The 13,939-nt window shown below is 37.7% G+C and overlaps 1 protein-coding gene across 6 annotated transcripts in view; it reads right to left on the bottom strand.

The window, feature by feature from the left end:
- Positions 1-13,939, bottom strand: part of JADE3 (jade family PHD finger 3) — a 138,494-nt gene that overhangs the window by 68,641 nt on the left and 55,914 nt on the right. For 5 of the 6 annotated variants that reach the window (XM_074359567.1, XM_074359570.1, XM_074359572.1 and 2 more), the window contains exons 2-3: positions 4,625-4,681; positions 3,762-3,841 (exon numbers count right to left, since the gene is read on the bottom strand). The exons of the other annotated variant lie outside the window; for it this stretch is intronic. In XM_074359567.1, coding sequence (XP_074215668.1) covers positions 3,762-3,841; positions 4,625-4,670 — 126 coding nt within the window. In that variant the 5' untranslated portion in view covers positions 4,671-4,681. The remainder of the gene's footprint in view (positions 1-3,761; positions 3,842-4,624; positions 4,682-13,939) is intronic. 6 annotated transcript variants of the gene reach the window in all.

The raw sequence follows: 13,939 nt of genomic DNA, 5'->3' as shown, positions 1-13,939 counted from the left end.
TAAAACTACTATAGAAAAATCAACATGGAACTTTAAAAAATATTCAAGTAATCTACAGGAAGACAAAATAAAAGAGAAACAAAAAAATAGAGAAAACATACAGAAAAACAAAATAAAAGCAGACAAAACTAAACTGTACCTTAAGTTAAATATAAATGTTTTAAATATGCCAATTAAAATACAAAGATTGGGAGGGGTTGAGCCAAGATGGCGGAGTAGAGAGACTCACAGTTCACCCTCCCCAACAAATACCCCAAGAAGTATATCTACAAACCCATTGAATCACACAGAACACCTGCTGAACTCTGGCAGTGTCTCGCATTTTGAAATACAGGAGGATTCTCACAAAATCCGATAAACAAGTTTATACTGTACAGCACAGGGAACTATATTCAATATCTTGTAGTAATTTACGGTTAAAAAGAATATGAAAACAAATAATGTATGTTCCTGTATGACTGAAGTATTACGCTGTACACCAGAAACTGACACAACATTGTAAACTGACTATACTTCAATAAAAATATATTTAAAAAATACAGAGATTGAAAGAGTAGGTTAAAAATGATGCAACTATATATCATCTATAAGAAACACATTTCCAGTAAAATCATATATATAAACTGAAGGTAAAAGGATGAAAAATATACCATATACCATGTAAACATGAATCAAAAGAAAGCCAGAAACTGTATGAATATTAGATAGATAGTGCAGACTTCATAGCAAACAAAATTACCAAAGACAAAGAAGGACATTACATGGTGATAAATTCACCAAGAAGATGCAGCAATCCTAAATATGCATGCACCTAATAACAGAGCTTCAAAATACACAAAGCAAAACTGTTAGACCTGAAAGGAGAAATAAACAAGTCCACAATTACAGTTGGAGGCCTCTACAGCCCTCTCTGAACAATTGACAAAACTATTAGGTGGAAAATCAGTCAGGATACAGAAGAATACCATCAACCAACAGGATCCAATAATAGCAGAATACATATTCAAGTGCTCATGAAACATTCATCAAGATAAACCAAATCGTGGGCCATAAAACAAACCTTGACAAATGTAAAAGAACGGAAATCATATAGACTATGTTCTCTGACAAAAATGGACTCAAACTAGAAATCAATAATAGAAAGATAGCAAGAAAGTCTCCAAATGCTTGGAGACTAAACAACACACTTCTAAATAATCCACGAGTCAAAGAGGAAATCTGAGGGAAATAAATATACTGAATTGTATGAAAATGAACATATCAAAATTAATGGGATGCAGCTAAAGCAGTATTTAGAGGGAAATTTACAGCACTAAAATCCTTGTATTAGAAAAGAAGAAATTAGGAGTTTGGGATTAACATATACACACTACTATATATAAAACAGATAAACAACAAGGACTTAACTGGATAGCACAGGGAACTATATTCAATATCTTATAATAACCTATAATGGAAAAGAATCTGAAAAAGAATATATATGTGTGCGTGTGTGTGTGTGTATATGTATAACCAAATCACTTTGTTGTAGATCTGAAACTAACACAGCATTATAAATCAACTATACTTCAATAAAAAGAAAGAAAGAAAGAAAAAGAAAAGAGGAAAAATCTCACCTAAGCACCCATCTCAAGAATCTAGAAAAAGAACGAAGGAAAACTAAAGCAAGAAGGAAGTAAATAATAAAAATAAGAGCAGAAATCAATGGAATTGAAAAGAAAAAAATAACAGATGATTTCACTGATTTATAGAACAATTTGAGTAACACAATAAATTATGTAGTCTTGGATTATAACCTAAAGTATAAAATAAATATCCATGAGTCCATACTGATATAAATAAGCTATTAAATAAAAATTGTAAAAGAAGGAAGCATCCAAGGAGATTCTTACAATTGCTTAATTTTGGGAAACAATCAGATTATCTAATATAAAGCTCTTGCAACATAAAATTTCAACAAATAGTAGCTATGAGAGGTAGGTGTGATGATGTCCATGTTATAATGACAAAAACAAATTATTTCAGAGAAATGAAAATGCCAGCAAGGCAAAACATGGAATTAATCTCTTCTAATACTGAGGCTAGTTTCATTCTATAATATCATATTTTCTCTCTTGTAACAGAATGTGACATATAAACGAAAAAATTTGCTTCCAGTAGCCCAAGTCCTCTATCTCTTGCAATAAAAGATTAATATTCTCACTGACATGAAGGCAGCAGGACTTAAGACCCAAAGCTCTAGAGTCACTTTATGTTCTAGGACTAGTTGTTCTAAATGCAAAAGTAACAAGGTTTCTTTCTCACCATTCTGTAGTCAAAACCTCCTCTGGACAGATGGAAAATCTGTTTTTCTGCTCCTATTTATGTGCATTTTATTCCCTAAGTTTTTCTGCATGATACAGACATGTATAAATACACTTTGTTATCTACCATGCCCAGAAAGATCCCTAGCAAAAGATGGAAATAAAAGGAGACCTCTGAGAAAGTGAGAAATGCTCTCTCTGTCTGACACACTAAAGCTACACCCCTCCACTTGCACGAGGGCAGGTGGAACCTGTGACTTGTTTCTAATCAATAGAATATGGCAAACATGATGATATGTCACCCTCTTGATTTGGTTATGCTACATGGCAAATGTGATGGGATGTCATTCTTACGGTTACGTTATGTAAGACTCAGGCTTAGCAGAATGGAGAAAAGACTGTCCCCTTGCTGGCTTTGAAAAAGTAAGCTGCTATGTTTTGAGAGGATCTATGGAGAAGGCCACATGGCAAGGAACCATAAGCAGCCTCTAGGAGTGGAGAGCAGTCCTCTACCAAAAGCAAACAACAATAACAACAAAAATAGGGACCTCAGTCCTCCAGCTGAAAGGAGATAAATTCTGCCAACAACCAGAATGAGCTTGGAAATGAATTCGTCCCTAGTCAACCCTCCAGATGAGAATGTAGTCCAGCCAGCATGCTAACTGCAGCCTTGAAAGATGCTGAACAGAGAACCTAGTCATGCTGCAACCAGACTCCTGACTCACAGAAACTGAGATGATAAATGTGTGCTGCTTTAAGGCACTAATTTTGTGCAACGGTTAACTAATACATTCTCTTTTCCTTTGCAGCCAAGGAAGACTACTTATAGTCGAAGTGAAGATACACAAAGTCAGTTTCTCATCATATAATTATCACAGAGGAAAGTCTACAGGATCCACTAAACCATTACCAAATCCAAGTGCAACCCTGACACTTTGCTACCCTTGGGGCAGAAAATGACTGGTTTCACAAGGATTGACTCATTTTTCCTGGGCTGGTGGTAGCGCTCTGAAGGCTGTGAGGGCCCACCACAGCCCACAGCCCTGATCTCCAACCTAGTCTTTTCCTTCTCTGTCTACAACTTCCTCATCTATCTTTTCCTGCACTGTGTCCCACCTGCCAGTTGGCTCTTTCCAATCACAGGCCAGATCTTTGAATCTTTGGGTCCTTCCCAATTCTCCACGTCTGGCTCCCTTTGACTTCTTGGCTAGGGAAGGCTTTATATTCTAAAGCCAGGCACTTAAGTATCATCACCAAAATGAAAGTGAAGATTACTGTTTTCCCCAAAGAAAAAGAAAATGGAATCTGTCTTGAAAAACAAAAAAGTTCATCAGAAAACAAGCCTATCCATTGGTACATGGTTTACTCCTTACATCTCCAAAATCTGGGTATGTAGGTATATAAGCAGAAGGCAGCTCTCTATTTTTTTAAGTCTAAAAATTTAGTATCTGATCTCACCTCAGCAGGTTTCTTGTGTTCATTTGGAATTTTTGACTTGTTCCTATACATTGAGCCAGAAGTAAAGGAGGTGGAAGGACCTGCAAAAGATAATTAGAAAAAATACTGAGACTTATTACCTGCTAATATAACTAAATGTCATCTAAGGGAATATGAAAGATATGACAGAGAAGAGCACAGTGACCTCATATCACTGAAGAAAATAGTTAAACTGCAACCAAGAAAGCCTCATAATGGGGTTTAACAACATTTACAGGTGACCTCCCAGGGTGTAAAAGCTTCAGCAATGTTAATGCTGAGGAGATTCAATTTGGTGTAATCATACCTCATAACAACTTGAAATAACACAATTCATGTTCCATCTGGAGAGAAAGTATCTGCAAAAGCAACTGAAAAAACTAAAAATGTGAAGCAAGTAATCTCTGTATCCTTCAGCACTTCCCCAGATGCTACTGTTAATAAAGTTGTTGTCTTTTACAAATGATGACTCACCGAGTCAAACACTTGGTACCTGAGCTACAAATAGAATTGCAGGGCCTACAATTTATGCTATTCTCATACTTTTCTTCCTTTCTTGAAAAGTACTTTTAAATCATTGGTAGATTTGGCTTTTGTTGTTCGGGTAAATAAAAAGTGGAAAACAAAATGCTATAGGTCACACAATGCCAATTCTCTCACCTAACTTATCTATTTCTTATGAAATTTAAATGAATAAGAAAAATGGTACCCCAAACTTTCCTTCCTAGAAACATTGTTTTTTTAACCACTGAAGGAAGCATGAAACAGCCTGTCCTCAAGTCAAAGAAAAATCCTCAAGGAGTACAGATACAGAGGTTTACCAGCTGGTGGGAGGTTCTACTCACTCTCGTCTGAACTGTCACTGCTGCTGAGAGTTCTATGGCGTTTCATCCTGGAGCATCCTGGGAAAGAGAACAACACTGAATAAAATAGTCAACACGCACACACCCATCCCAGAGGGCAGTCAATACTGCCCAAGAAGCAGCAGCAGGCGAATCACACAAATCAAATGGTTTCTGTTAAGAATATTCTCAAACGACCTTAGAGTGATGGGAGAAGAGTACTACCAGATTCTCCAACATAGAGTATGTCAAAGCCTGGGTGACACGACATACTAATTTTAGGAGGAAACCCAAGCAGCCGTGGATGAATGGTACAAGATTGGCTGGAGCCTTAGATGTGGCCACATGACCACTGTCCACCCAAAGGTGGGCAGCCACAGGGCCATCATCAGCCAGGTATCCCCAATAAGGGAAGAGTAGGAAAGAAAAAAACAGTCACAAACACAGAGCTGTCAAGGGCCAAGGTTAAAAGGCATGAGACATAGCTGGCTGAAGAAAAAACAAGTGAGGTATGGCCCACTTTTAAAAGCACAACCCACTGCTTTTCTGCCTGCCCTTTCTCCCTCTGTCTCACCTTCTCCCTGTCCCTATCCCACAAAACACTAGCCTAATTTAAAATTATCTATCTTATTGCAAGAAATGCTATAGAAAGCTCCTATATTGTGAAAAATACATAATATTTTAAACTAAAACTTCTAATGGTTTAAGCGTCATCCCATGGTGTGTGTGTGTGTCCAATCTGTCCAATGACAGATTAAAAAAAAAGGCACCACCTTTCTGGGAACACATCGGCAAAAGAAGGTAGGAAAAAAGGAAGACAGAGTTAGACACTTTAAATCACAAAGGAAGTGCTCAAAATATAAACTAGAAAAGACAGTAATACAGTCAGTAACGGACATTCTTTCATGTGCCACAGTATACAAAATGCTAGTAGGGGCAATCACGATTCCACAAGGAATAAGGTCAGGGCTACTGCTTCCAAGCCACTCATAGTCTACCAAGGAGACAGAAATCCAACTACAAGGCCACTATGACCAATTAGGAATAACAGAAACAAAACTGCATATTAAAAAGCTATTAAGAGTTCCGTTTCTGGCATGACAACGTGAAGCACTTTGTGGACCCACTCCTCAGTGAAACTGGTGGAAATTATTCTAAAAATAAACAAAAACCCCTCATTTAAAATCTCTGGAAATGGTCCTAAGGGCAAACAACAAATGAAGAAGTATTTATTAAAGAAAATCTACTACAACTCAGTGCATAAAGAAAGAGTCTCTGCTATTTGGACCTAGACCCACTCCCTCCACCCCTGCTCCCAGCACAGATCTCCCACCAGACTGGTGCAGCCAAGAACACAAGAGCTCCCTCTCCTCCAGCTCCCAGTTGCAAGGCTTTCTTCCTTGGAGGAGCAGACTGTCTCTGTTTCTCATCCTGTCCCCAACTACTATCTGTTGCTGAGGCTAAGTTCCAGACAAGTATGGCTGAGAGATGGGGTTTCCTTCTTCCAGGTGGCCCCAACTCCTGAGATGGAGGCTAAGCCTTGGCTGTGGTACCACCAATACTGAGGCCCCAACTGTCCTGGCCCCAGCTTGCAGAGTAGGGGTTGTACATTAGGACAGGCAAACTTAGCAGACCTGGGGCTGCCACTTAGAGGGGAACACATCATTGTCCCCACCCCCTGCATTAGAGCTAGGCTCAGAGACTTTGCCTAGGAGGAGAAGTAGGCCATAGAACAGAGGGTTCAAAATCTTCCCCCAGTGGAACTGACTTCATTTTCAACAGTGTCTTGGCCTAGGCTAGCATGCTGGAGATAATCAGGGAAAGAAACAGCTGGGAAGAACCATCCTGGGGTCAGAAGAAATCTCTAATACTGATCTCAGGAACCATCCCTTCAAAGGAGCCCTAATTTGACTACATCAGTTTGGGGAGCAATTTGTGCCCCAGGGCATTATTAAAAACAACAATGCAATCAGCCAGCAATTAGTGGAGTTCAACAGCTGTGAAAGAGTCAAAAAGAGCCCTGCCAAAACCAGTCACCCCAGGGTGACTGTGGGCATACCAAAGGCTGCACCCCTAAGAAGCAATATCGAGACTTCACACTGCAGGGCAAGGGGGGAGAGTATTAAACAGACTTCAATAAAATAATGCAGCCAGTCACTAAAAAAGTAAACAAATAAATAACACTAAAGAGCGTTGGGGGTGGTGGGGCACCAGTACTGAGTTGCTACATTATATTATATCAAACGTTCCGTTTCCAACAAAAAATTATGCGACATACAAAGAAATAGGAAAGTATGACCTATACACCGGCAAAAAAAGCAGGCACCAGAAACTGCCTGTGAGTACAACCAGATGTCAGATTTAATAGGCAAAGACTTCAAATTATCCATATAAATATGTTCCTAGAACTAAAGAAAACCATGAACCAAGAAAAAAGATGAAGAAAAATGAACAAAGCCCGAGAGTAATGTTGGACACCATTAAGTACACCAACATATATGTAATGGGAGTACCAGAAAAAGAGAGAGGAAAAAGCAAAAAAAAAAAAAAAAAAAGTATCTTTCTTAAATGTCTGTAAACTTCCCAATTTCACTGAAAACATTAATCTGTACAACCAGGAAGCTCAACAAACACCAAGTAGTTTACACTACCACCACCACTGCTACTACACCATACTACTATTTGCAAAGAGATGCAAAAAGAGATGATATATCATGGTCAAACTGCTGAAAGCCAGATAAGGAGAAAATCTTGAAAGCAGCAAGGAGAAAATGACTCCTCACTTATAAGGAAACCCCAGTAGGATTAACAGGTAGCTTCTCTTGAGGAACAATGGAAGTTAGAAGGCAGTGAGATAAGATACTCAAAGTGCTCTGTAGAGACGTTGGCACATATCAGTGAATGTATTAAGAATCATGAAATTGTACACTTTCAATGGGTGAATGGTATGGTATTGAAATTATAGCTCAATAAAGCTATTATTAAAACAACTAATAGGATTAGCACAAGTATCAAAATCATTAATCAATGTTCTATGTGTCCTACTGTCAAAGTCAATTGAATATTTCTTTTTTTAACTGCAATATAATTAACACATAATACTGTTAGTTTCAGGTTTATAACAAAATAATTCAGTATCTGTATATACTGCAAAATGAAGAATATTTCTTTCAATAGGATGTTAACCTCCCATCATATAAATTTTGGGGGCAATATTTGGCTTCCAGTGCAAAACTTAAAACGTTCACTCTTCAGAAATGCAAACAAAAACAACAATAATAACAAAACACTTTGCATCAAAAAGTAGCATGTAGTTTAAAGTCACAATGAAGGTATAAATTTAAAAATAAAAGTAATGTATTTTCTAATTATTCCCTACTGAACGCACAAACACACCTAGAGTAGCACTTTAGTTTTCTGATATCATCGAGATGTTCCATATATGTAAACTTTCCAGATAAATGGTGTGTCCAAACATTTAGAATCCTATTTACATTGGGAATAGTTTTGAAATACCCATTTACTAGTAGTCGATTGCTGCAGTAACAAGTTACCACAAACTCAGTGGCTTAAAACTACACAAATTTATTATCTTACAGTTCAGTGAATCAGAAGTCTGATACAGATATTACAGGGCTAAAGTCAAAATGTCAGCTGGGTTACAGTTCTTTCTGGAGGCTCTAGGAGACAGTCTTTTCCTTGCGTTTTCCATCTTCTAGAGGTCACTCACATTCCTTGGATCCTGGCCAGCTTCCTCAGTCTTCCTGCTTCTCTCCAAACTCTGCTTCTGTCATCATATCTCATACTCTAACCTTTCTCTTCTGCCTCCCTCTTCCACTTTTTATTAACTTTTTATTCCACTTTTTATTAACCCTTGTTATTGCCTCAGGCTCACCCAGAAAATCCAGGATAATGTCCCTATTTTAAAGTAAGCTGATTAGCAACCCTAATTCTCCTCTGCCATATAACTTAACAAGTTCACAGGTTCCAGGGATTAGGGTACAGCCATCTTAGGGGGTCCATTATTCTGCCTACCACAACCTAATATATTTTTGCATTATTAAAAGCAAATACACTCCCACACAAATATGCCAAACAGGTTTCTGACAAAGGTAGAAAAGTAATTCAATGGAGGAAAGATAGTCTTTTCAACAAATGGTACTAGAACAATAGGGGGGAAAAAAACCCTCAACCTAAGTCTCATACCTTATACAAAAGTTAACTCAAAATATATCATAGGCTTAAACGTAAAAGTATAAAATTTTTAGAAAAACATAGAAGAAAATCTTCAGGACCTTGGGCTAAGCAAACAGTTCTTCAACTTGATACCAAAAGCATGATCTATCAAAGAAAAATTTATTTTCATCAAAATGAAAAACTTGCTCCACAAAACTTGCACACAAAAGACTGTTAAGAAGATATAAAAACAAGCTACGGAATGGGACAAAATATTTACAAACCATATATCCAACAATGGGTTTGTATCCAGACCATATAAAGAACTCATAAACTTCAACAGTAAGGAACAAATGATTCAATCAAAATGAGCAAAAGACCTGAACTGACATTTCACCAAAAAGCACTACAAATGACAAATAAGCACATGAAAAGATGTTTAATATCATTAGCCATCAGGGAAATGAAAATTAAAACCACAATGGCTGAAGTGAAAAATAGTGAAAATTCAAGTGGTAAAAATGTGAAGAAACTGTATCACTCATACATTGCTGATGGGAATTTATAATGGTACAGTTATTTTAGAAAACAATTTGGTTGTTTCTTTAAAAATTAAACATGCAACTACCATAGGATCCAGAAATTGCTCTCCTGGGCATTGTTTCCAGAGAAATGGAAATATATGTTCACATAAAAACCTATACACAAATGTTTATAGCACCTTTCTTCATAATAGCCAAAAACTGGAGACAACCCAGATGTCTTTCAACAGGTGAATGGTTAAACAATCTGTGGTACATCTGGACCATGGAAACCTACTCAGCAATAAAAAGGAACAAAGTACTGATACATGCTACGATATGTAAAACAAGTATAAAACAGGTAAAAAAAAAAACCACTTAATAAAAACATTATGCTCAGTGAAAGAAGTCATAAAGACTAGATCACTTTTGTATGATTACATTTATATAAAATGTCCAGAGTAGGACTATCTATAGAGACAGGAAGTAGATTAGTGGTTGCCTAGGGCTGGGAGTGGGAACATGTACTGACTGCAAATGGGCACAAAGCTGCTTTTTGGGATGACAGAAATGTTCTAAAATTGGATAGCAGTGAGGTTGCAAAACTCTGTAAATATACTAAAACCCACTGACCTGTTTACTTAAAAAAATGGATGAATTTTATAGTATGTCAATTATACCTCAATAAAACTTTAAGAAACCTTAAAAAATTATTGTGACATTTTACCAATGAGAAATTTTTAAGTAGAGTCAAGAATAGTAGCAATAGAAAACTTCTGTGTCTACTGAACATAACCTCCATATGAATAACTCATACTGGGACTGAAGGCAGCAAATGCCATACTTTTACTCTCTAAACACTCTCAATGAAGAAAGCTAACTGAGCATGGCCCCTCTCTCTTCACTTTTTTGAAAGTTTCAGGATACCTAAGACTTCTTATGAGCTAGATACTCCTCGCATCTGAAGTTCTGGTCTTATGTGACTCCATTTTCTATGATATTCTTTCCCTCAGATGAGCTACCAAACTGCTCATGACTGAAGGAGGTGCAGATATTTAAGAATCTGAAAAATTCGGCGTTTTTTTAAAAAAACTTAAAAAAAACTTTTTGGGGGTAATTAGGTTCATCTACTTATTTATTACTTATGGTGGAGGTACCAGGGATTGAACCCAGGACCTCGTGCATGCTAGGCATGTACCCTACCACTGAGCTATACCCTCCCCTTCTGGTGTTTTTCAAATGACTGCAGTAACCATCATTTTTTTTATAGATGGAAACCAAAAAAAATCTTGTAATAACAGTAAACAGTATGTTCATGTATAACTGAAAAATTGTGCTCTACACTGGAAATTGACACAACACTGTAAAATGACTATAACGCAATAAAAAAAATGTTAAAAAAGGGCTTCAGCCATCTAGATGAGTTAATGTAACTTATCCCATAAGTTATTTGTAAACCAGTGACTTTCATATTGTACCTGATTCATGACTAAGGTTTTCAAATATAAACTATGGGAGCTCCAAAACAAAACAAAACAAAACAAAACAAAACAGTAAACAGCCTAGGAAACAGATTACCTAATACCAGTAACACCAGTCCTGGTAAATAGGTTGCTAATAATCTTTAGAAAAGAAAACAAAGCAAGCAAATTTTGGGGTCTGGGCTGTTAAAAGTCCACTGACCTATCTGTACATTTCTGAGACAGTACTTCTGTTTTAATTACTACAGAAAAATGACAAAGAAAAATAAGTATCAGCAGGATTATTCCATGATGGTTAAATCTTTGAATCTGTCTTTATTACTTCTAATCACAACAGTCCTATAAATATCATGAACAGACATTTGACAGATGAGGACATCGGGGCTCCAAAATGTTTTAATGACATACCTGGGGCTACATGGCCACCAGAGGGCAGAGCTGGCAGGTATATGGGGAATGGGCACTACAAGCCGACCCTGAGATCTGAGGCAGGCGGGGGGGGGGGGGGGGGGGGCGTAGGATAACAGCAGGGATGCTGCCCCTTCTAAGCCCAGTCTCCTCAGCAAGGCCTTCAAGGCCCACAGCATTCTGGCTCCAATTTGTCAGGCCTCATCAGGCCTGCTCCCTTGCCTCCTACACATTCTATGCCCCATGTGATTCCATGAAGAAACAGGATTCCATCTTGTACCATACTTGTCGGCCTTTGCACAGGGCTCTTTCAGCCGCCTACAGTTCCCTCCCTGTTTACCCCGACCACTCACTTCCCCCTAACCTGGTCCTACCTACCCATTTGCTGGATTTCCTTCGTGGGGCTTCTCAGATATGCCTCTCCCACAATTATTCACTCCTTTGCTTTCTACTCAAGTCTCTGAACATGCTTCTGTCCATGTAAAAAGCACTTCACTTGCATCGTAAAATATTCTTTACATAGTCAGCCCTGCCACAAGACCACAACCATCTTCAAAGCAGGAACTATGTCATATTCATCTCTTACCCCTCAGGTCTCAGTACAGTGTCTTACACAGAGTAAACATGCAAAAAAGTTAATAGAAGCTGTGGTGCCCTGCCTAGACCCCCTTTACTAGCTAGCACACCCATCTCCCAGCTCCTGCCTGTTGGCTGCTAATGGCTCACAGCTGTCCCCTTCCCCAAGGGCTGGAGTCCTGCCAGGGAGATTATACTCTCCCTGCCTCCTTCCCGGGGCAGCCAGCAACCAATAATTGCTCTACATCACCCACCCGCCCCCAACCAAAACAGGCTAAGGTTGGATTTTCCTAAGACCAGCTCCTTCCTCTTCCCTACCCTCTTGTCTTCGCTCCATTACACGTTTCTCCTGAGCACTTCCTCAACAAGTCACGTACGTAAAAATATTATCTTGTGTTCTGCTTCTAGGCACCCCTATTCACCCCTAAGGTGAATCTTCACTGGCTGGTACACTTTAAAAAGTACTTTAGAATAAAATTTTTTGTTAAGCAAAACCATAATAAGTATAGCGCAACCTTGTAGTAACTTCGTGATGTGCTTCAGTGTCTTACATTTGGATATACATTTCTTTAATTTCTAGTCCTCTATTCAGAGCGCAGACTTTATAAAGTCATTCTTTTCTTTCACACCTCCCACAATGAGTATTCTTTTGTTTTGGCAGAAATGAAATGTGCACCAGCCCTCACCTTGCACCCCTGAGAACAGTAATTTGATGGCAGTTTTCAAATTTTATTCCTACTATAATCTCAACCAAAATGATTAACAGCATGCTGATTTATCTTAACAGTGACTGTAAGCCAGACAAAATATAAATGTATAAAGTAAGTGCCTTCCTTGGGTGAAACTCCCTCTTAAAGATGTACTGTCTGGAAGTCAACCCAACTAGGATTATTTGGGACTGGAATCTAAGTCTGTGGTTTGGTGGCTACTTGACTCCCCATTAATATTCCCACAGGAGAGCAGGCAGGCAGGAAAAGTGATTAATTCAAACACAGCCTTTCCTTTCCTTCTATACACCCACAAGACACACTTCTGAAACGCATGGTCAGTGCAGGGAGCTGCTATTCACTGCCATCAGTGGGGCCATCCAGCAGCTTAAAAATAATCTAAGGCTCTACTTTAAACATATTCACACCCTTTGACCCAGGAATTATATTTCCAACGTTCACCTTTGAAAAATAATCCAGAATAACCAACTATTTTAAAAAGTACTTAAACATTTATAAGGCAGTTGGAGAAATTTAAACACTAAGCTATATACTTGATATTAAAGGATGACTGTTCATTTTTTTTAGATGTGATCATGGTATTATGGTTATGTTTTTTTAAAGAGTGCTTATCTTGTTGAGCTACTTACTGAAGTACTTATGGATGAAACAGGATAGTGCCTGGGATCTGCTTAAAAATAATCTGTTAATGGTAAAGTTGAAAAAAAGAAAAATAATCCAAAACACAGAAAATAATTTATGAACAAAAGTATTCATTAAAATTCCCTAATAAAAATAATAAATGAAACCTAGATATCAAACAAAAGAGGAATAATTAAAGTATATTAATATTATGGTATTTCATTCAATCATTAAACATGGTATACAGGGAAACGTTTATATTAAAATGTTGAGTGGAAAAAACAGTATAAAAATTGGTTAGTGAGACTGAATCTAAGAAATAAAATACATAGAAAATAGATGAAGGCCATAAACCAATCTAATAATATTAGTTGCACCAGTAACATTGAAGTAATGGATATCTGAGCGATAAAAACATTCTTTCCAATTTTTTCCATTCTCCACATTTTACAGTACACACACAGGACATTTATAATTAGACAAAACTTCTATGATTTCAAGGTATTTGTCCTCCATGCCACCCACAAATGATGCAGCTTACTTGAAAAACTGAAACTACAAAAGTAGTTGTCACTGTCATTCAAGATGGACATCAACTAGAACTGGAAAAAATCCAGAAAAGCACAATACAATCAATTGGATAGAGAAGCCTCCATATTATAAAGTTAGTCCAAAAAACCCACAAAACATTACAGTTTGGAAAAGACAAATATCTAAAACAATGGTTCCCAACTGAAGGCAATTTTGTTCCCAGGGGACACAAGGCAATATCTGGAGGCATTCTTGGTTGTCACAACTGCGAAAGGG

This window comes from Camelus bactrianus, chromosome X (assembly GCF_048773025.1).
Source record: "Camelus bactrianus isolate YW-2024 breed Bactrian camel chromosome X, ASM4877302v1, whole genome shotgun sequence".
Classification (NCBI taxonomy): Eukaryota; Metazoa; Chordata; class Mammalia; order Artiodactyla; family Camelidae; genus Camelus; species Camelus bactrianus.
The sequence above is the reverse complement of the archived record's forward strand: the minus strand, read 5'-3'. Positions and strand labels throughout refer to the sequence as shown.